Source organism: Ostrea edulis, chromosome 4, assembly GCF_947568905.1.
Source record: "Ostrea edulis chromosome 4, xbOstEdul1.1, whole genome shotgun sequence".
NCBI lineage: Eukaryota > Metazoa > Mollusca > Bivalvia > Ostreida > Ostreidae > Ostrea > Ostrea edulis.
Genome location: NC_079167.1, coordinates 3,691,602 through 3,716,738, shown reverse-complemented (window position 1 = coordinate 3,716,738; position 25,137 = coordinate 3,691,602). Strand labels below are relative to the sequence as shown.

Here is a 25,137-nt window from a genome sequence, read left to right as displayed (position 1 = left end):
GGCTGTCTGTAAACATTTACATTTTTGACTTCTTCTCCAGAACCACTGGGCCAATTTCAATCAAACTTGGCCAAATGCATCCTTGGGTAAAGGGCTTTTGAGTTTATACAAATGAAGGGCATGTACATTTCAAAGGGGAGATAATCACAAAATGCAAAAATAGGGTGGGGTCATTTAAAAATCGTCTTCTCAAGAACCACTGGGCCAGAAGAGCTGAAATTTACATGAAAGCTTCCTGACATAGTGCAGATTTAAGTTTGTTAAAATCATGGCCCCCAGGTGTTGGATGGGGCCACAATAGGGGATCAAAGTTTTACATACAAATATATAGGAAAAATCTTTAAAAATCTTCTTCTCAAGAACCACTGAGCCAGAAAAGCTGATTTTTACATGAAAACTTTCTGACATAGTGCAGATTCAAGTTTGTTCAAATCATGGCCCCCGGGGGTAGGATGGGGCCACAAGGGAGGATCAAAGTTTTACATACAAATATATAGGAAAAAACTTTAAAAATCTTCTTCTGAAGAACCACTGAGCCAGAAAAGCTGAGATTTACATGAAAGCTTCCTGACATAATCATAAGCCCTGGGGGTCGGATGGGGCCACAATAGGGGATCAAAGTTTTACATAGAAATATATAGAGAAAATCTTTAAAAATCTTCTTCTCAAGATCCTCTGAGCCAGAAAAAAAATGATATTTACATGAAAGCTTCCTAACATAATGCAGATTTAAGTTTGTTCAAATCATGACCCCTGGGGGTAGGATGGGGCCACAATAGGGGATCAAAGTTTTACATACAAATATATAGGGAAAATCTTTAAAAATCTTCTTGTTAAGAACCACTGAGCTAGAAAAGCTGATATTTACATGAAAAGTTTCTGACATAGTGCAGATTCAAGTGATTATATGAAAGCTTCCTAACAGTGCAGATTCAAGTTTGTTCAATAATGGCCCCTTGGGGTTGTGGGGCCACAAGTCCAATTGTCACATCTTTAAAAATCTTTTTCTCAAGAACCATTGGGCCAAAGAAGTTGACATTTACATGAAAGCTTTCTGACATAGTGTAGATTCAAGTTTGCAAAAATCATGGCCTCCAGGGGTAGGTTGGGGCCATAATAGGGACTAAGGTTTTACATGCAAATATATATGGAAAGTCTTCAGATATGGGCCAAGGTGACTCAGGTGAGCGATGTGGTCCATGGGCCTCTTGTTTGTAATTATTATGCATGCTCAATTTGTTTTAATGCTGTAAAATGTATGTCTTTCGCAATGAAGAACTGAAATATATTCTATGCCATCTATATTCTTGCTGCATTGCATGTCAAGATGCATTGAGTATTCTGATGGGCAAGTGCCCTGGGGTCATCCCAAACCCATCTTTTTTTGATTATTCAAATGTTAAAATGGTTGAGATTCCAAATTAAATGTATTCTTGTTGCACAATGCTCTAAGCACCAGGGGGGCCTCCGTGGCCGAGTGGTTAGAGCATCGCGCTCAAAATCACACAGCCTCTCACCTCTGTCAGTGCGGGTTTGAATTCCGCTCGCGCTGGTAAGTGGGAAAGTTTCCCAGTTTACTTTCGGAAGGTCGGTGGTCTCTTCCCAGGTACATTGTATTTGGGTTCTATCTTCCACCAATAAAAACTGGGCGCCACCATATAACTGAAAAATTGTTGAGTGTGGCGGAAAACATCAATCAATCAATCAATCTAAGCACCAGGTATTTGTTGTTTTTCTACCCCATTTGTCCCTCGAGGTGAAAAAGAAAATTCCAAAAACTTATTGCGCATCTAAAGGACACCAACAATCATCTCCAAAAAGATGATTTGGCTATCAGATAAAAGTAAGAGGCGTTCTGGGAACCAGGTTTTTCTGTAGAAAAACATTTTTTTTTCAACCCCCAATTGTCCAAATTCTGAAACCTTATTGCATATATATAGGACACCACCAATTATCTTCTGTAAAATGATATGGCTTAGTATACATGCGTAAAATGTAAGAGGAGTTCTGGTGACCAAGGGATTTTGTCGCAAAACATTATATTTTGATGATTTGGCCCCAGGATGAAAATGAAAATTTCAAAAACTTATTGCACATTTACACGATATCATCAATCATCTTCCAAATGATGGTTTGGCTACTGAGTAAAATATGAGAGGAGTTCTGGGAACCAAGTAATTCTTTTAGTGAGGACTACAGTGAAGAGTGATGGGAGGATGTTGTAACACCTAGCAAGAAAAAGGAAAATTCAGGGGAGGAAGTAGTTATCCAGTGTCACAATGGTGATGACACTATCTGAAGAATTCCATTTCAAGCTACAAATAAAATCTTTCTGTGTCCAAACATGAAGTGCATTTAGGAAATGTGAACACGATATGAAGCATACTATTCAGGATTCAGTCTCATATTTGCAACAGATATGATAATTAAATGTAATCTACTAAAGAGGCTGTAATGTATACTCTCATTAAACAATATTGGTTATTCAGTGGTGGAATCAGGGTGGGTGGGTGTTGTAACCCCTACCCACCCCCTGTATTTCCCCCCATTTTTGGCTCATCAACCCCACTCATTTTGGACAGAAAAGGTACAAACTTGAACACCCCCTCCCCCTTGAAAATATTCTGGATCTAACGCTGTTATATTCATTTCCTGGTGTGAAAGGATGATACTTATGAGCTTCTTGCTGGTACATGTGCAATTGACTGATCAAATATTGAACAAATTAATTGAAATCAAGGCAAGCTGTGGGCAGGTAGGCTTACCAAGACACTTAGCTCTATTACATTAACCTAACTAGAATATGAAACCTGAGCATGAAAAATATTACTTAATTCCTGAAAGGAAGAATTTCCTCTAAATTATCAGAGGGGCCTGTAAACCATGCAAGGAAATGCTGACGCTTGAAGAGTCCCAGGACCTGATAAGTTCTCTGGAGATGTGATGAATTTGAAGGGTTTTTCCAGGAAGCCTGAATGCCTGTATAATGCTGCCCATCATTGTCATTACGGTATTGATCTGGTACAGAATTGATAAGCAAGATAATCCAATTGTGACAATTGAACACATCAGAATCAGTTTTCTCATATTAGTTGTAACTACAGGAATAATTACAGGTGAAAGACACAAGAAATTGCGATAGATATGTGTCTGTCGCTCATCAAAAGCTGTGGAAGACTAATTGAAGACCACATCATGAACAAGAATTCTTTTGCAAAGGTTGCTTTTTTCTGATCAATACCATATTCTGTGATAAAACATGCTGCTAGCATTAAACATAAGTGCTAGCTTCTTTTTTTTTAAACTGTCAGTCATGGATCGGCTTTCCTTAGTATTCCTATCTCTGTAAGTGATCAACCAACAACAATTGAAGTCAACATTTTTCAAACTGAAGATGAGGACCAAGTTGTGCTATTTGATGGTCTAAAGATGTTGTTTTTCAACCAGCATGTCAAAGTTTATTATATTCTCACTGCATATAATTCTCACTGCTATAATCCATAAACTGGTAATAAAAATTAGCAGGTTGCACGAATTCTGTGGTATGGCCCCCAGGATCTCACCAATATAGGTATATAGCTCATATTGGAGCATTGGAAAGACTTTGGGTTTATGTGATACATGAGCAGTTCCGATACCATTGTAGTCAAAGCCAATAGCTTGCTGTGTGTATACAGCGTTTAAATATTTAACAGTAGCAATGCAGAAGATCCAATGTATTGTCACTGTGGACTGTGGAATGGATTGTATTTAAATACCCTCAGCGAGTAGTCAGTCATTGTGAAATTTAAAAAAAAAAGATTTGTAAATACAAACATGTACATGGAGAAAAAATATGGACTACGCATGTGACACAGGGTTCATTGACGGGGGAAAAATGTAGTTCCGTGATACTGGAATTAAATTGCTGTTTGAGGTTCTAGTTTGTCTGTTAAGAGAACCGTGCATTTTACCATCTCTTTTCATTTTTGGATACACTGTGTTGTTCGCTTTATTAATAGTGTCCACGTAAGTACATTTGAGACGTACATGACAGTATTTAAATTTGATTTAAAGACAGATATCTCTTTCTGTGTATATTGCAAAATTAGTCTTTCACTTGTGAGAAACTTGATGAATTGAAAGTTTATTAACAGAAGGTTGTTACAGACGGATAGCTGAGTTGATTAATTGCCTTGTTTTAATTGATAGTGACTCCTGTAAATCATGGCATTAATTCTGCATCTGAAATATGCTGAAAGCTTAAAAGGAAAATCTGACCGGTTGGCGAAGGTGTCTTTTAGAGGTATGTATTTACCTTGAACTATTGTGGAGAAGTTTTTAAATGGGATAATGCTTTTCCCTTTCAAATTTGGGTATAATTTATGGATGAAAGAGCACAAACCATAACACTAAATGGAAATTTTCATTATATCTAGAGGGAGGTCACTAAAACTATTACTGAAAGGAAAGGCCACCAAAACTATATTTAAGGAACTGAGCTTGCCAATAAGCTAATATCTCTTTCAGATATTGTCTATCATATATTATAAATCTAAAAGAATTGCGCACCTCAACGAGTTGACCCCGCATGCACTACCAGTAGGTGCCAACAGTCAGTTCTAAATCTCATCATTCTATGATAGGTTTGTTACTAATTCATTTTCTTGGGAAGGGGAGCCCATTGAACTGCAAGAAATAGGTTGATAATTGAGTTACTTTTTCCTGTAATCTACATTGAATGTCACCATCCTGTTAGAGGAGACCTTAAAACCAATTTACGTAATTACCAACATGAAAGTTTAATGAATGAAGTTTGGCACAATAGTTATACTGTTCTGATTTTATGAACAATATTTAATGGTCTTATATATATCATTTGAATTTACATAATTATATGATGGCAGCAAATAAAGAATTGCTGTAATATCCATTTGTTTAGAATTAAAACAAAAATGAAACATGTTTTGCAATATACTGTTTTGAAAATTTCCTTTATCAAAGTTTCATTTTCACCATCCACCATTACATGATCACCTCAAAATTTCATTTTCATCAATTATAGGGGAGAATTGTCTTCATATTTTGACTCTGAAATATGTCATCAATTTTCATTGAGAAAAGAATTTCAGTAAATTTATAGTGAAAAAAAGTTTATTCCGACTCAAGAATCCAAAACATTTTTTATCATTAAAACATTGTGATTTTCTTCAGAAGAAGTATTGTAGCAGTGTTTCCAATGTTCTCCTTTTATAAGTCTCTAGATGGACTCATTATTGTGTGATAGCAATGTTTTATTTTCTATGCGGATGATTTAGAGCTAGAAATGGAATTCTTTCCTGATAAGTAGTAAGAAAGATCATCTCCAGGGACTCTATAACAATGGAACCTCTGCTTTCACAGGAAACGGACCCTGCATTTGTCAATAACAGTTAACATATTCACATTTATCATACCCCATGTAAAATAGATCCTGTGGTGTACTTTCCAATATTTTGGCTATTCCAGAAACTATTACATTGAACTATAAATTGACATTTTTGACACGCTATATACCATATAACAAATATTTTCTGTGGGTTGAAATTTTTGCAATTTCATCCGTAAATGGTAGCAAATTATATTCTGCGTTTCCAATTTATGCTGTTGCATTATATCTATATGCATATATATATATTTGGATTGTAATTTTTACGGATTTTTCCTATCCACAATTAATGGACAGTTGCAGAAAATACCCTTTATATGATAGTCCATATCTATGATAATCTTGTATGAGCAATACAGTGGAATCGTGGGCACTTTCATCAGAGCATTCTAGGATGAATTTCTCTCTGAGCGAAGTACATGATTAATTACCCTCTTAGAGCAGTACAAATAAAATTCATTAGAGCAGTAAACTCTTTTATTAAGCAATCACATGGAATACAATGTAACTTGGTTTATGGATACTTGGATTTGAGTTTAGAAATGTCTTTATTGTGCTTTGAAAAGGGGTGTGGTTAAACATTTATAACAAAAACCATACATACCAGGTACTAAGCAGAGAATTGGTATTATTATAGACCCTTTATTATAATAATTCTCTTTGACTAACAAAATATTATAAAATCAAGACTATTGTACTGATTTAAGCTCTGTAAAGGAAAGTCCAGTCAAATACTCATTTAAACCATACCGATATACCGTGCATTCTTTATTTTATATGGGAGTACTTATCGTGGTTTGGGATCAATTCACAAGACTGTAGAATCTCAAGTGGTAAGCTCTGAAAGCCTCAATCTATATACAAATTAGTAAACTTTGTTTTCGTATGAGGAGGCTTCAAGTGAATGGATGAGAATATTGATTAAGGAATTTCATAAAGTATCAAACTTTCACATAGGAAATTCCCATCAGTAAAATTACTTCAATGAACAAAAACCATGCACATCATGACACATACTGACAAGCATTTTTAGATATTTTTGTTTAATATTGCATGGTACAATATATTTTAGATAAAAACATACTATTCCACTTATTGATAACCTATCCTTTGAATATGTGTAAAGGAATCCTATCAATGTCATATAATTTTGTTGAATGATATTTCAGCAATGCTGATTGTAACAATCTGATACAAAAGTTTCATTTTATGATATCTTGTATATTGTTTGTATACATTTGTATTCATGTCGATTTGATGCACATTTGGATAAGATTGTTCATTTGGTGTTGCCTGCTTTGATTAATCCAGGTTTCACCTTATCATGCTTGTTGTTAATGTTTATCTTGTGTAGCAGCTAAAAGTCATCTAAATATTTGAAGGAAGACTTCACTTGGATGATTATATTGGATACAGATTATTCGGTATTGGCATAAGAGGGACATTGCACCCTTAAATTGGCAAATCAACTTAGAGAGGTCAATGCTTAATTTACAACTAATGATCGTCAGGGGTGAAATCTGTATCTGTAATAGTAGTTTTGTCTGAATTGCATATATATGTATGTTGTAAATGTAATTTGTTAATTTAATTGATTGGAGTAAAAATTTTCATGATAATTATTCATGAGTGCCTTGATACAGTTATATGTGAGTTTCCTGTTCAATACTGAGTTCCGAGTCCATTTGGAATTTAGATATCTTTAACGAAGTCCTCATCTCTATTCATTTTGCAGATCTGTAGTTTTACAATAAGCTTTAACACCATGGCCTGTATGAAGTTCCATTAAAATTCCATGCACTTCCCATTTGAAATTTAACAAGCATTGCTTTCATGCTGAAAATTACTTTAATGTGGAGAATTTTTGGTTTCTCATGAAGTATGTATATATGGAATGGAATTGTTTGTCGACCTGTCTGTGATCTGTTCAGTTTCCATACTTAAGCAGACTTGGATATTTATTCTAATCTGAATCAATAGGCATATTATAATGTAATGATGAAATGAAATGAATGAGCTAGCTGTGTTGGGATATAAACTGGATCTAATGGTGTTATGGTATCAATTGGATCTAGTGGTTTTGTGGTATCGGCTGGATATAGTGGTTTTGTGGTATCGGCTGGATATAGTGGTTTTGTGGTATCGGCTGGATTTAGTGGTTTTGTGGTATCAACTGGATCTAGCAATGTTATGACATAAACTGGATCTAGCACTGGATCTAGCAATGTTATGACATAAACTGGATCTAGCAATGTTATGACATAAACTGGATCTTGTGGTTTTATGATATGAGATAGAACTTGCTGTGTTGTGGTATAAATGTTATGACATTGTTATGGTACAGACCAGAACTTGCTGTGTTGTGGTATAAATGTTATGACATTGAACGATTCTTTTTTGGGGCATGTTTATTGTTGTTTATTGTGATCTCCAGGAACTTGAGCGTGATTGTCATAGCAAGAAACATCCTGTTATACATATACAAATTATATATCTATTAAGATGTTATTCAAGTTCATACAAACAGGATACAGTATTATTTATTACATGTATATGCTTGACATTCATAAAAACTGCACAAGAATTAAGGACGTTATTTAAATAGTGTTTCTCAGAAGCATAAATTCATCTGAGTATAATACCTATCTCACTTGATGTAAAAACTTAGGAACTACTCTTTAAGAAGATCATAAGTCCTGTCATGGTTTGAGGTGGTGAGCTATCCTGTTACTAGCGAACCAATTGATGTCAATTTCATAGTGTCTGGGCAATATTTGCAGTCTTTTATGGCATATTATAGTGCTAAATAAAACATATATCATATGGTTTAGTTTAGTGAATACCTGCTGAAATTATGGAATTAAAAACATTTGTTACCATTATCATGATGTTATAATTGTTTCTAAAATAAATCCACATCTATAAAACATACGAGGATTGTTAGATATCAATTTTTTGTTTGAATTTAACGATGCACAGGATTGTGAGACGTCATTTAAGCATTAAATGGTTATTTTTTTCAGTGACTGTTTTGCTGGATACACAAAATGGTGTGCAAGATTAACTGAATATTTAGTGTTGTCACGATGATCTATTTTTTATCGATAATCAATCGGAAAGGCTGTTGATTTTCGACAATCGATTTGAGATTTCATAACGATTATAACCGATTGAAATACAGTATTAGTACCTATTTTAATTCAAATAAAAGGTTTCCAGTCTTTTTACAACCATTCAAGTTCATTCTCTGAGAATGCGTTCAAGTTCTGTCTTTGTCCGCCATGTTAACATGCTAAAAGTAAGGTATAGTACAGTAGGAGTCAGTTCCGGATCCTCATAAGTCTCCTTAAAATGTCAAAAATAAATATCAAATTCATTGTATTAATGAAACAAAATGTATTTACATATTGACGGTGATACGGTTATTTTGAATTTTTCCAAAAGTAATTTATCACCGATTATAATCCTGAATGATATGGATTGATCAGATAGGGTTTCTGAATTATATGTAAAAAAAAAAAAAAAAAAAAAAAAATGGACGAAGAAGACGTTTTCGACCACCCAGGACGAAAAACAAAGTCTGTTGTTTGGAAACACTTTGGTTTCCGTAAAAAGCAGAGTGCAGTCTGGGCGCCCTCAATGAAAACCCTTGATTGATTGATTGAATAACAATATTGTTTAACGTCCCTCTCGAGAATATTTCATTCACATGTAGACGTCACCACTGCCGGTGAAGGGCTGCAAAATTTAGGCCTATGCTCGGCGCTTATGGTCATTGAGCAAGGAGGGATTTTTATCGTGCCACACCTGCTGTGACACGGGACCTCAGTTTATGCAGTCTCATCCGAAGGACCGCCCCATTTAGTCGCCTCTTACGACAAGCAAGGGGTACCGAGGACCTATTCTAACCCAGATTCCCACAGGATTATTTAAAACCTCGATATGGAAAGGGCAATATGTAAAATTTGCAAGAAAGTATATATATTAAACAGTTGTTTCATTTGGTTTTCCAGATTCAAATAAATCTTGTGCATATGAAAATTCAACATTTTACTTGACTCAGAAAAGTTAACATAAGTAAATGATAATTAAGATTTGTATTATCTAAAAGACGTGTATAGTAATATACACACTATAGTGACTACATCCAGTGAGTGTCAATGATCTTGAAATTTTAATGTTACTCATTTTTATAATTTTAAACCCAAAAAGTTTCCGATCCGATTATATGCCGATCATCGATCAGTTACAATCATTCGATGCTACCAATTAATTGATTATGATTTCCAACCGATTTCACAACACTATGAATATTGCATATTAACATAGCATGAAAATTTGTCCTCATATTGTAGCATGTTATCAGAACCATTAACATAAAAATATTTAATGCTTATCACATTTGCAAGTGGATCATTTTAAGATTATCTTTCTCTGAGGTATTAATGGTAAAATTGGCATCGTGATGTTTGCGTGTTATATGATGCATACCAGGTTTTTTTTTACTTTTCTGTAGCAGATTTGTGTTTAAATGTAAACATTGAACATTGAAGGCATGTAAATGACACCCGGAAGCCATCTAACGACAGTGGAATTGTAGCACTATCAATTTAATCAAGTCTTGGATCTCATTTAAGTAATTTCTAAAATATTAATCTATTCTCCAGAATATCCTTAAATCATGAACTGCGTACCATTTTTTATATCGTGACTGTTTAGAAATACGGAAATAGAGAGTATTATATCACCAGGTCCCCTAAAGCACAACATTAATGAAGCGCATAAATTTATCATGTTCAAGATTATAATCTTGGAAAAAATTATCACCATGTTCTATTATTTAAGAGAACATGTGAGAGCATGAACAACATCAGAAATTTGTTATGTTTTGTAATTCAAGCATGCTCGTTCTGAGAGAGGCAAAATACAGGTTTCATTCAGCAATGTTTACAATGATATCAAAGAACATTTGATGAAATACTAATGGGAGGAATAGGTGACAAGCATCCCTGATTATTGAAACAGGCCTTCTATATGTGTGTCTATTTTAATACATGCATTACAAGAATGAGGAAAATCAATCCATTACCATTGTCATGGCCCACTTCATATTTATTGTAAATAGTAGTATGTTTATCATTGATCTGAGTTATGAAAAGTAATGAGTAAAAATTCTGCCTCATATTGGAAAGCCTAATGATTCCCTGAATTTATGGGGGTTTGTAATTAACAGGGCTTAAAGCTTCGATAGAAATTTCACCCTGGATTCAAGACTATTTTGCATGAAAAAAAACAACAACTTTAAATATAAAATAGATTTCAGTACATCTCAAATGTGAAGGTGTAGATGTTTTATTTTACATTAATTTTTGGGTTATCCATGCATTTAAAACTCGCTAGGTCTCTTGTCTAAAAGTTAGATGATACCAGTGGTGTTAATGATGCTGTCAATAGACAGCGAATTAAAGACCAAGATAATATTAGCTCTTCTTTCAAATTTACTTGGTGACAAGGACACCAGTCAATGATGCTTCACTTGTCAATCAAAGATTGATGTGCAGGTTTACCTTAAAGGAGTCTAAATGTTGTCAATAATTTGACTTTCCCCTCGAGAAGATATCAGAAAATTTACACAGCACACGTACAGTAAGATTAATATAATTACATGTATTGTTAAAGTAGCAGAAATGAATGTAAATGGTGGTTGAATTTTTAAAATAGTGAGAATAATGCTGTACGTGTTGTTGCACTACATGATTCATGATAATTTCTAAAACCAGTGACAATCACAGCCTATAATGTTTACTTTTGCTTTAAGCATGAACAACTAAATTGGGCTGTGTGAGAAGATTATCTCAAACCAAAGAAAACATCATTCATTGAGGCAGTAGTAAATATACAGATGAACAGTATTATATTTTCTGATGGCTATCAACTGTCCTCAACAAATTATCAAATATTTCTATCTATTGTTCTTACAGTGACCTTAATGCACTGCCAACCCAAAATTTGTCGGATTATGTGATATCATTTTACTGGTAAATCCATCATCTCTAGATATTGACTTTTTGTGTACAATATCATGGTTAATCCATGGAGTCACACCTTTCAAAGTAGGCCACACCATTACTCCAGTGTGCTAGAGGTTTGCGGTGAAGTACTTTTGACTTGGCACTGCGGTATTTAAGGGACGTTAACCGAGGCTCTGACTTGTTGGAGTAGCCACGCCATGTACACAAGAAAATTGTAAGGTTTAAAATCTAAAAAGTACTGAATACAGGGAAATATTTGCCCAAACACATGCATGCCCATGCAGATTTAAATTTGTTCAAATTTGTTTCTTTCTACCTGTAATATAGAATAATGAATGAACTCGCATTTGTTTAATTTTCGGGGCAAATGGTTGAAAATAAAACGGGAGCAAAATTTACCCCATAAACAGCATGCAAACTTGAAATACTTTGGAGCAGATCCATTCCCAAGTCATCCATAAATGTTGCATCTAGAAAAGGCTGCATTTTCCAAATGAGCATCCATGTTAAAATTTCAGGACAGCTATATACTAAATAATATTTATACTTTTTGATGAAGTTTTACCAGCTGTTTGCATTCAGAGCTGTTGCTCTTTTGTCTTCTAGCTGACAACTCTTGTCAACTGCGGGGCCTCCGTGGTCGAGTGGTTAGAGCAGCGCGCTCAAAATCACATGGCCTCTCACCTCTGTCGTCGCGGGTTCGAATCCCGCTCTCGCTGGTAAGTGAGAAAGTTTCCCAGTTTACTTTCGGAAGGTCGGTGGTCTCTTCCCAGGTATATTGTATCTGGGTTCTCTCTTCCACCAATAAAAACTGGGCGCCACCAGATAACTGAAAAATTGTTGAGTGTGGCGGAAAACATCAATCAATCAATCAATCTTGTCAACTGCAGAATTTTCAGGGATTGAAAACAATTGATATTGCCATATTTAGATAAGACAAGGTAAAACATATTCGATATGACAATACTCTGTCGAATAATGATAATATTGATTAATATTTTGGTGATTAATAGTTATTTTCATGCTAAAGAGTTTGAAATTTTCAGAATGTATTTACATGTATGTACAAAGAATTTGTAGAGAAAATGATTGTGGTACTTGTCTCCTTTTGGAAGTTGATTTCCAAAATCACAAGTAACAGTGCATGCATCTAACTCGAGTGAGAAAGTGTATCTGTTGAACTTTGAGTTCTAAGCAAATGCGCTTTGAGCTTTGTATCCTTTTTGATGTATACACTCTTTACAGAGAAATAGAGCAACATTTCCAATATTATCTCTGATATAATTCCGTGGCCATGCACTTAATGGAATGATCTCTATTGATTCATGCTCATAGTCTGATTCTTATTATGCAGAAAGTTGGGAATTCTCCAACTGTAAATTGCACGAAACTTAAATTGTATTTTGGAATATTGAGGGTGGGCAACAGACAAAATCTATGAGGTCTAGAACCATTCAGGTGACTATCCACATTCTGCTAGCTGGTGCCCAGTCCCTATGGACCACCAGACAAACAACACAATTGCCAAATGGCAATTCCACTGGGCAATTAAGATGTATAACCCAACACTACAGAGGGGGTATAATGGAGGGAGCCCTACACAGAATTGATCTTCATTGTCAGCTATAAGATGTGATTATACACCTTAGATTATGTTGATATAGGCATGTGTACAGTATTCATTTTGATTACTGGTCTGTTGTGTAATGGCAATTGGTAATTCCAGGTTAAGAGTGGCAATGGTAACAATTAACAACATTTATATTTATACCTTGATTCATGATATCCAGTATTCCAGTTATTGAGTTATGTAGGCAGAAAGCTTTCAATATATAAATATTTCATGCAGTTTAATATAATTGTTGCAGACCTGTGGATGGATTTGCAAATAAATACACAGAATAAATGTATTTAAGTCAATGAGGAATAAATGTTAGGTTGTTTGTATTATGGAAGGATGTAGATAATGGAAGCATATGAGGTAATTTGTATAATCTAGAGAAGTCAATTATGCAGAAGTTATCTCATGCTTCCATAATGTTACAAATGTGGCGGTCAGGCGGGTTCGATGGCCAGTGGCCAGATAGCTCAATTGGTAGAGAACCTGACTAGAGAATCAGGGGCCCAGGTTTGAATCCAGGTCTGGTCCGTTGCATTCTCTTCCCTCCTGTTGCATATAGTGCCAAAGACCAGCCCACAGAGCTGACAGGTGAGAATACCTGTCAGGGGATAAAGATCCTGGCTTCAAGGTGTGAAGACATTTAAAGAGGGAGGAATGTGGCGGTCAGACAGGTTCAATCACTAGTGACTGTATAGAGGTTCAGGTCGCTAGATATTTATTCCTAATATTTATACGTGCCTGTATTTGTGACACATGGTAAGTTGAAAGGTCACATATACATCACACAATACCATAAAACAGCATAGGTTTATTACTGACAGAACTGACAAAATGTGATTAGTCTATAAATATGTAAGCCACCAGCAGTAGAGTCACCAAGAGGAGATGACATTTGGTATGGAAATGCAATGCATTTGAACAATTCCTTCTGCTTTTCACTGAGTTCAGGCTTATAATTGCAACCATTATTTGTTAACAATTCATTCAGTCAATTTTCTTGGTGTTATTTGGAAATATACCTTTGGGCAAGTGTAGTATACATGAAGAATTGTAACTGGGGATAATTGTTTCATCAAGAACAGGGAATTAATTACTTTATGATTGCTTTCACCTGACACCAGCCGATTATATTCTTCGATCTCCAAAAAATACAGTCCGCATCACGCAAGGAAAAACATCCAGTTTCTTATAACTTATAGCACTTTGTCGATTGCATGTTGTTTATTAAAAAAATTGTTTTTAGGTATTGCCCAACCTAAATGAGATTTGAGTGTTTGCCATCATCTTTCCCATTTAATAAAAGTCCATAGAAATACCATAGAAAATCCTGAAATGGCTCAAAAGTTTTTTCTCTCCAAATTATAGTGAAATGATAAAAGGATAGTGGTTTAGGCTATATGGACTGAATAATAGCTCAGTGGTTAGAGCACCTGACTAGTAATTAATGCACCTGACTAGTAATTAATGCACCTGACTATAGTAATTAATGCACCTGACTAGTAATTAATGCAGAGGTTCCAGGTTCTATTATCAGTCCAGCCATAAATTTTCTCCTTTTCTTTCACAAAATTATGACAGTCTATAACATCTAATGCAACGACTTTTAGAATCATGTAATAAATATCCTATTAAAACAAGCTAAAATAGAATTGCAGCTATTGAATCATATGTAAGATACATGACATGGTTCCACTTGTTGGAAATAGAAATAGCTTTTCCGTTAACTTTTACCAAAAAATCCACATGTATGATGTTCAATTTAAACCACATTTGATTATTGAATAATCCTTAAGTTGTAAGTTATAACAAGTGTGATTTTTTTCTGCAGTTTGTGAAGTTACTTATTTCCTGATTGAGTATGTTATAGTCTCCTGTCTTGGATTGTTTGTGTTAAAGTTTGAATTCTTTTTTTAAAATTTAATTGATATAGGAGCTACAGTCATCATAATTATTACTGTATTGTAAATTTTGTTTCTGAACATTTATACAGTATTCAATATGGAGTCTCAAATCATATACCTATACATGGCCCTTTCTGCTACCCATAATTACATACACTATAGCATTTTCTCCCTTCTGGTTACATTTGATGCCGTTGAACATGCACCCCAGCACTTACAGAAAGTCATGCCAGGAGCAAAAACAATTTGGGTGGTGTGTCTTAGAGGGCGAAGACAATTTAAGGAGGGAGGAATATGTAATGGTCAGATGGGTTTTAAAAAATTCCCAATGGCCAGATAGCTCAGTTGGTAAAGCACTAACTAGAGATTCAGGGGCTTGTATATATACTACTCAAAATTTGATAAGGATCATAGATATTTTTCTGTTTAAAAAATTAATAACTGCATAACTGGCAATATTGTGTTCAAGTGAAATCAAAAACGTCTTCAACAAACTTGCACGTGCATTTCATGCCATGGGAAATGCGTTTCTCATTACAGTTTATGCTTTTGCTACCATTGCACGATTTTCACTCAGGCATCGGTGTCTGATTCTTTCTAAAATTTCAAACTCACTTGAGTGTTTACACTAGGTTTATCAACACAATGCCCCCTCAATGTGTAAGACGTCGCCTGACGACAGAACAACTGGGCAGATGTATTGGAATGCTTGACGCTGGCTATTCACAATGTGACGTTGCAAATGCACTAAATGTCAGCCAGAGCGTTGTAAACAGGGCCTGGAACCGACAGCAAACTTTTTTGGTACAGCAGCACACCCACATGGGGGTGGTCGTCAGAGGTCGACAACCCAACGCCAAGACCATTTTGTGGCACTTCAGGTACGACGCCATCCCTTCTGGACAGCAACCAGCCTATGTAACGACCTCCTGAACGCCTCGGGGGTGAATGTGTCCACTCAGACGATACGGAATTGGCATCACAATGCAGGTCTCAACTCGAGAAGGGCATGTGTTTGAGTCCCTCTGACTGTTCGACACCGGCGGGAGCGATTGGACTGGGCTGAAGATCATGTCACTTGGACACAGAACGATTGGGTTCAAGTTCTGTTCACCGATGAGTCCAGGTATTGTTTGGACTTTACAGACAGGAGGCACAGAGTATGGCGACGACAACGTGAACGTTTCCATGATGCCAACATCAGTGAACATAACAGTTATGGTGGTGGTTCCATCATGGTCTGGGGTGGAATCAGCAGGGGTGGAAGAACAGATCTTCATGTCCTGGCGAGAGGAACAATAACGGGGGTGCGGTACCGGGATGAGATCCTCGATGTTTACGTCAGACCCTACGCTGGTGCTGTTGGCCCTGAGTTCATCCTGATGGATGATAACGCCCGTCCTTATCGCGCCAGGGTGGTGGAGCAGTACCTTCAGCAGGAGACAATTGTCCGTATGGACTGGCCAGCGCGCTCGCCGGACTTGAACCCGATTGAGCATGTATGGAACATGCTGCAGGTTGCCTTTTCATGCCCTAGAGCACATCCCACGACTTTGGCAGAGCTCGGAAACGCCCTCGTGGAACAACCTTCCCATTGGAATCATCCGGGTGCTTATTGACAGCATGGCTCGACGTTGTCAAGCCGTCATTGATGCAAGGGGAGGCCATACCCGGTATTGACACTTCATCGACTAAGTGTAATGATGGACTATCCCCCAAAACTGTGTAATTCTTTCTCTGGTTTGCTGTTAACTTTTTGTAATGAAATGCCTTTTGGTGTTGTTATCAGATTTCAAGCATTCCATATTGATAAAAGTTCATGCCGTTCATGAATTTTCATTCATAACCTGAGTAAACACGTTTCTGAGTCAAATTTATGTCTTTTGTTATGTTAGTGGTAAATTATACACATATAACCTAGAGATCCTTATCAAATTTTGAGTAGTATATTTACAAAACATGATTACTTCCAGGCGCGTAGCTGCCTATACGCAAGTACGCGACTGCGTACACATTATTTGTTTGAGAGAGGAACTATTAATTTTAATCAACATCATGTCGATTCAAAGTTAAAGTCCTTTTTGAGTTTCAAATTTTCAGCATCATATTCAATATGATTTTCTTTGTTATCAGAAACATTTACCATATACAGAAGTCCAAAACAACGAAATATAAAGCGGACAATACAATTCGCAAAATAAAAAAAAACAAACAAAAAAAACAAACCAAACCCCCCCCCCCCCCCCAGTAAAGTCAGTCCAAGTACACACGGTGAGTTGGCACAATGAAACACCTAAGAAAAAAATTGTGATTTGTTTTGGTTTGGAAATTGACAAGAAACCCTGTTTCTACGAACAAAAAAAATGCTTCAGTGATTTCATTGGTAAAGCCCAGGAGCTTCCGGGGGGTCGCCCCTGTCTCAAGGCGGCCACCATACCCCTTGCCGTACTTTGCGTGCACTTCATTTTCTTTCTGGCTACGCGCCTGACTTCACTTAACTTAAAATCTATTTAGACTCATCTTGGAAGAGCCTCTACTTCAAACTGTGTTGATGGAAACTGATTAAGACTTATGTAATCCGATAGCTTATCAAAAACTTTATTTCAACAGGTGTCTTTCATTACACTGAAGTTGTAGAGGATGCAGAAGGAAGTGCCTTTTTTGATCAGGTGAGGCATTCCTACATTTGTACTAGTTATAATTATTTCTGTGACCAGGCATTCCTACATTTGTACTGGTTATAATTATTTCTGTGACCAGGCATTCCTACATTTGTACTGGTTATAATTATTTCTGTGATGCCAACTGAACAACATTATATGACTATAAGCTAGTAACTGTCCCTGAGTGGGAATCCTAAGTTCATCCATGGTGGACTATCATAAGACAAAGTCAAGACTGTAACACCAGTTAAAGTTTGTGGGAGTCTTACCATTGAACAATGGGTTCAATAGTTGGCACTCAATGAGTTCAGATGTCATTGCCCTGTCTCACAGTGCTCAACGAGTTCAGACATCATTGCTTTATCTTACAGCTCTCAATGAGTTCAGATATCATTGCTTTGTCTCACAGTGCTCAATGAGTTCAGATATCATTGCTTTGTCTCACAGTGCTCAATGAGTTCAGATATCATTGCTTTGTCTTACAACACTCAATGATTTCAGATATCATTGCTTTGTCTCACAGTGCTCAATGAGTTCAGATATCATTGCTTTGTCTTACAGCACTCAATGATTTCAGATATCATTGCTCTATCTCACAGTGCTCAATGAGTTTAGATATCATTGCTTTGTCTTACAGCACTCAATGATTTCAGATATCATTGCTCTATCTCACAGTGATCAATGGGTTCAGATATCATTGCTTTGTCTCACAGTGCTCAATGAGTTCAGATGTCATTGCTTTGTCTCACAGTGCTCAATGAGTTCAGATGTCATTGCTTTGTCTCACAGTGCTCAATGAGTTCAGATGTCATTGCTTTGTCTCACAGTGCTCAATGAGTTCAGATGTCATTGCTTTGTCTCACAGTGATCAATGAACGCCATCAGAACTCTTAAATGATGGTCTGAATATTGTGCACATCAATTGAATTAAAAGGAAAGGCAACCCTAACCACATTGTTGCTTTTATGAATAAAATATTACTTACTGATACCGTAAATGACAGTCTTTTATTACAAAAATGTTTGCCTAACGATTAAATCAATATTAATCTATCATGTATTTTAAATAACCCGCCACTAAGAGAGCGGCCATTGGAGTTTAATTTATGACGTCACACCGTCTGTTCTGGTTTATTTCATCAGTAGCACTGTAGACATGACAAGTCACGAACAGTTAAGTTTGGAGCTGTATAGATTTTATCCCGTTCTTTTGCAAGAAAAAAATGAGAAAAGAAGACGTTCAGACGGGTCGCTGACCAGGCAGATGGTAAACGTTTCTTCATACAAATGTCTCGAACCTCAACTTGTCATTACACAAATGATGGATCCACAGTTTACGTAGTCTTTTCTTTTCAAATGACTTGGTTGGGTCAGGAATTACGAAAAAAATCTTTTTTCACATCTCCCCTTCACATTTAGTGTAATTAATTGCTTGACAGGAAGACATCAACGTATTTATTTGTAAGATCTACCACATGCACATCTTTGATGATCTTAGAATCTCATCAAAACCGGAACAGACGGTGTGACGTAAAAATTATTGATTTTTGTGGTCTTGAATACAAAAGAGTTCCACATCATGGCAGCCTCTATAGACAGCAGGAATTTCTATTTTTAACGTTTTCAAATTAGTACGGAAGCTTATCTAGGTCGTATATCAACAGAATAGTGTGACAAATCTTTATCATATAATTAATCCTATCATTTATCATGTAAAAATCTTTTGGGTTGCCTTTCCCTTTAATGATATCATTAATTCAATTGAAGAGAGCAATAATTCAATTATTGTACACTTTAATTCAATTAATCAGTGCTACAATTAAATTGCAGAAAGCAATAATTCAATTATTGTATGCATTAATTGAATTGATGCATGCACTAATTGAATTATTGCTCTCTTCAATTTAATTATAGTATGCATCAATGCAATTGCTGATATCATCAATTTATTTAAAGAGAGCAACAATTCAATTGCAGCATTCATCAATTCAGCAGAATAATTAATGCTATCAACAATTTGATTAATGTGCACCATATCATTTATTATTTGGAGAGATCTTTAATTAAATTGTTGCACACATAAAATGAATTGTTGATATCTTCGATTGTTTGAGTTTATGTTAATTTGGCACTCCTAGATCCCAGGTTTGATTACCAGTTTTTCCTTTCCTGTTACAAATTAGTGAAACTTATTGTACATAAAATAAGTGAAAATAAATCAAGTTTTACATTTATATACAAGTACATTGAGCCAAGGCAATGATCAGTATTGGACTTCAAATACTGCAGTATTAATCATGGCATATTTTCCTGCAGCCATGTTGAAGCCAAGATCAGACAGCAGTTGATGTACAGGAATACCCCTCTAGAATTACATGAAATGCAATGAACATGTGTCAGTTATAGAGCTGGTCTACACGATTACAGATTCACTGAACAACGACTGATGGGTCATGCTCTATTTACGACCCCTGTGGAAACAACTCATAATCAACTCAACAGACTTAATTTACTTCAAATTATAAGTGATATTTCAATATAAGTGATTTCAAATTAACTAACACTTTAATGGATAGAAAATGTTGTTGGGGAATTATTTCTATTTCAAAATAAGGAATATTTCCAAATACTTGTTAGTCAATTTCCATATAAGCTAGTGGAGTACGCTATAGTTATGGAAGGGTGTGTGTCCTTATAGGAATAGCATTTTAAAAATTTGAGGAAAACTTACGGACTTCAGTTCTGTGAACTATGCTATTTACGCTGAATAGATCTCAAATTACATACTTCTGTCTCCTGTTATTGCTTTAGCCATTTGTTTTTTGCAATTTGGTGAGATATAAGTAATAATAATTATTCACTTGATGCGAAAATGTATGACTGCTTTGTCATAGTGGAATACATGTATTTTTAATGTACTATTGTGAAAAAATGGGGGGGGGGGGGGGGGGGAAGCAAAATTGCATTAAACCTTTTTTTTAGCACTGCGAGTTTAAAGTTATTTCTTTACCTGTACGTCAAGTGAAATATTCTATGCAGAGTTAATTAATATGCACTGTTGTAATTACCAATGGTTAAGTTCACCACCATGTGTATCTTGTTTTTGCAGACATTCCAGTGGCCTGTGGCTAGGCCCATTGAAAAAGATGAGGTCATTGAAATTCAACTCTTCAACTACAATAGATATCTGTCCAATAGGTAAACACTATACATACTCAGTTGAGGACGATGATGGCAGACGCATTCATTGAATGAATTGTCAGTCCTTTTTACATTGCAGATGTATAGTTGGGTCTAATTGCAGATATCTCCAGGGATTTTTTGTTTTACGTATACAGTAACTGCTTTCAATCAAGATCTGGGAAATGTTGAATGTTGTTTTTCATTTTGAAAGTGCTGTTGATTTGTTATGTACATTTTTTGAACACTTTCACAAAAGGTGATTATCATACTTCCCGAAATAGAAAATAACAATAGATTTATTCATCACTTTAATTTGAAAATGTCAGTTTCTCATTGATATTTTCCCCCTGAATTGGATTTTCATGGAAATTCTCATTAATTTTGATCAGATCTGAATGGAACGATACAGGTTTGATAAACTCCATAAAAAAATCATTACAAAAACAAATTATCTGGTGTACTTGCTAATAGTTTATGATATTGTAATAAATAGATGTAGGAGATTTGCATTAAAATTTCTTTAAGTTTAGATATTTGATGATGGATGAAAAAGGGAAGATAACAAACACTGATCAATTTCATAGAACCTGTAAAGAATATAAAATTGAGAGTAAGGCAAATTTAACAGTGACCCCTGAACACACCAGAGGTGGAATCAGGTGCCTTGGAGGAGTAAGCATTCTCTGTAGACTGCTCATATCCACCATCAGCCCTATGTCTTTATCAGCTAAATTGAGTACCGATAATCCATAATCAAAGTCAGTGTAATGAACGATCTAACATTGGTATGAAACAACATCAAACAGCAAAAACTGCAACTGTAATCACATATATGTGTAAAATTCATGTTTGGAAAGTGATGTATGATGATAAGTTTATTCTCCATTAATTTAGTTTTACTTATAATATTTAAAAAAAAAAAATACTGAAAATTCGAAACTTTTAAGGCAAAGTAATTCATGCATATATTACAGAGAAGATAAAATGGTTACCATTTCTTATAGTTCCAGACTCCATCCATACACAATTTTTATAAGAATAATATTGCACTTTTTAAAGGTTGTGTTTGTTTGAGAATACTTAGTAAAGAATCAGAAGGTGATAGAAAGGCTTTGATGTGTACAGGAATTTCAACATTAATATATGTATGCTAAAAATGGTTCTATATTTGTGGACATCGTTCATGTAAATGTAATTGGAGGTAAGACTGACAACCACTTACACTGCCTGTACTGCTCTGTCTTTTACAGGTTGGTTGGAATCTTCCGTATGTTCTTACAGGAACTGGTGGAGGTGGGAAATGTCAAGATTTGTGACTCACTGCTGGACACCAATAACGTAGTCATGAAGGTGGGTGACAGTGAATCCTTAGGACAATAGGTCCTACATAGTCATAGGGTGGTCTAGTCTTTAGGACAATAGATCCTACATAGTCATAGGGTGGTCTAGTGAGCCTTTAGGACAATAGATCCTACATAGTCATAGGGTGGTCTAGTGAGCCTTTAGGACAATAGATCCTACATAGTCATAGGGTGGTCTAGTGAGCCTTTAGGACAATAGATCCTACATAGTCATAGGGTGGTCTAGTGAGTCTTTAGGACAATAGATCCTACATAGTCATAGGGTGGTCTAGTGAGCCTTTGGGACAATAGATCCTACATAGTCATAGGGTGGTCTAGTGAGTCTTTAGGACAATAGGTCCTATATAGTCATAGGATGGTCTAGTGAGTCTTTAGGACAATAGTTCCTACATTGTCATGTATGGAGTGCCAATTTCAGCTTAAATGATTGAAGATATCTTCAATTAATGAATATTTGAATTTATTTTAATTTTGCACTCCATAGTGATGGGATGGTCCAGTGGATCATAAAGGCTAAAAGTAATCCCGAGTTTCAGGGTGGTTCAGTGAATCCTGTTGGGGCAATAAGTCCTCCAGAGGTGTAAGGTGGTTCATTTGGCAGGCTTCAGTGGTGTAGTATTAGACCTCTGAAGAAATCCTGGTTTCTTTTTCCAATGCTTTAGGACAACACAAATACATGCATACTAAAACTGATCTAATGATTTGATTTGGACGTATTTTATTGTATAATACATACAAATGGATTGGATACAAGTTCTTTCAAGTTAATGATTCTCTCCAATATATGCTTAAATACAATGCATTTATAAAATAATAGACTGTCATACAAACATTTAGAATTTAACTATAAAATAATAGACTTTCATACAAACATTTAGAATTTAACTATAAAATAATAGACTGTCATACAAACATTTAGAATTTAACTATAAAATAATAGACTTTCATACAAACATTTAGAATTTAACTATAATAATAGACTGTCATACAAACATTTAGAATTTAACTATAAAATAATAGACTGTCATACAAACATTTAGAATTTAACTATAAAATAATAGACTGTCATACAAACATTTAGAATTTAACTATAAAATAATAGACTGTCATACAAACATTTAGAATTTAACTATAAAATAATAGACTGTCATACAAACATTTAGAATTTAACTATGAAATAATAGACTGTCATACAAACATTTAGAATTTAACTATAATAATAGACTGTCATACAAACATTTAGAATTTAACTATAAAATAATAGACTGTCATACAAACATTTAGAATTTAACTATAAAATAATAGACTGTCATACAAACATTTAGAATTTAACTATAATAATAGACTGTCATACAAACATTTAGAATTTAACTATAAAATAATAGACTGTCATACAAACATTTAGAATTTATAAAATAATAGACTGTCATACAAACATTTAGAATTTATAAAATAATAGACTGTCATACAAACATTTAGAATTTAACTATAATAATAGACTGTCATACAAACATTTAGAATTTAACTATAATAATAGACTGTCATACAAACATTTAGAATTTAACTATAATAATAGACTGTCATACAAACATTTAGAATTATAAAATAATAGACTGTCATACAAACATTTAGAATTTATAAAATAATAGACTGTCATACAAACATTTAGAATTTAACTATAATAATAGACTGTCATACAAACATTTAGAATTTAACTATAATAATAGACTGTCATACAAACATTTAGAATTTAACTATAAAATAATAGACTGTCATACAAACATTTAGAATTTAACTATAAAATAATAGACTGTCATACAAACATTTAGAATTTAACTATAAAATAATAGACTGTCATACAAACATTTAGAATTTAACAATTATATATAGTAATTACTGATCCAATCCAGATGTTGTGTAATCCAGAATTTTGAGAAAATCCTACACATATTTCAGAACCAATCTTTGAGAAAATCCTACACATATTTCAGAACCAATCTTTGAGAAAATCCTACACATATTTCAGAACCAATCTTTGAGATAATCCTACACATATTTCAGAACCAATCTTTGAGAAAATCCCACACATATTTCAGAACCAATCTTTGAGAAAATCCTACACATATTTCAGAACCAATCTTTGAGATAATCCTATACATATTTCAGAACCAATCTTTGAGATAATCCTACACATATTTCAGAACCAATCTTTGAGAAAATCCTACACATATTTCAGAACCAATCTTTGAGAAAATCCTATAGATATTTCAGAACCAATCTTTGAGATAATCCTACACATATTTCAGAACCAGTCTTTGAGATAATCCTACACATATTTCAGAACCAATCTTTGAATTTGGCTGCCAAGAATGTTCTGTATTCTGGATGTTACAAACTTAGTTTTCTGGTACCAAGCATATTCAAATGTGACATATTTCAGAACCAATCTTTGAGATAATCCTACACATATTTCAGAACCAATCTTTGAATTTGGCTGCCAAGAATGTTCTGTATTCTGGATGTTACAAACTTAGTTTTTTGGTACCAAGCATATTCAAATGTGACAAGTTTCACTGTAGCCTGTTTCCTTTGTCCAAAGACAATATACAAATGGAGTGCAATATGAAACACGTTCTTGTAAAAAAAAAATGTTTTTTTTTTTTTACATTCTCTAAATACATAGAAATGATTTGATCTAATGTAGTTTCACAATTGTATGAAATCTAGTGTAGTGACAAAACTATTTTGTTTACAAAATCTTTTTGTCTTCAAAAATATTTTCATAATTTTATGTGACAGCATTGACCATAGTTGTAGATATTGTGCAGTTGACTTTTGCAATGCACAGTGGGTTACATGCTTTCTGGTTTGATCCAATAGACTGGATTCCACTGAACCCAGATTACAAATACCAAAGGATTGTCCCCAAATACTGCAACTCAAGAGCAATATAAGAACCATCCTTTAACC

At 34.8% G+C, this 25,137-nt stretch overlaps 1 protein-coding gene across 12 annotated transcripts in view; it reads left to right on the top strand.

Moving 5' to 3' along the window:
- Positions 1-3,659: 3,659 nt before the first annotated feature.
- The window catches only part of LOC125671554 (otoferlin-like), a 161,872-nt gene continuing 140,394 nt past the window's right edge, over positions 3,660-25,137 (top strand). For all 12 annotated transcript variants that reach the window (XM_056161640.1, XM_056161637.1, XM_056161633.1 and 9 more), the window contains exons 1-5: positions 3,660-4,008; positions 4,192-4,285; positions 17,572-17,630; positions 20,733-20,821; positions 22,057-22,156. In XM_056161640.1, coding sequence (XP_056017615.1) covers positions 4,207-4,285; positions 17,572-17,630; positions 20,733-20,821; positions 22,057-22,156 — 327 coding nt within the window. In that variant the 5' untranslated portion in view covers positions 3,660-4,008; positions 4,192-4,206. The remainder of the gene's footprint in view (positions 4,009-4,191; positions 4,286-17,571; positions 17,631-20,732; positions 20,822-22,056; positions 22,157-25,137) is intronic.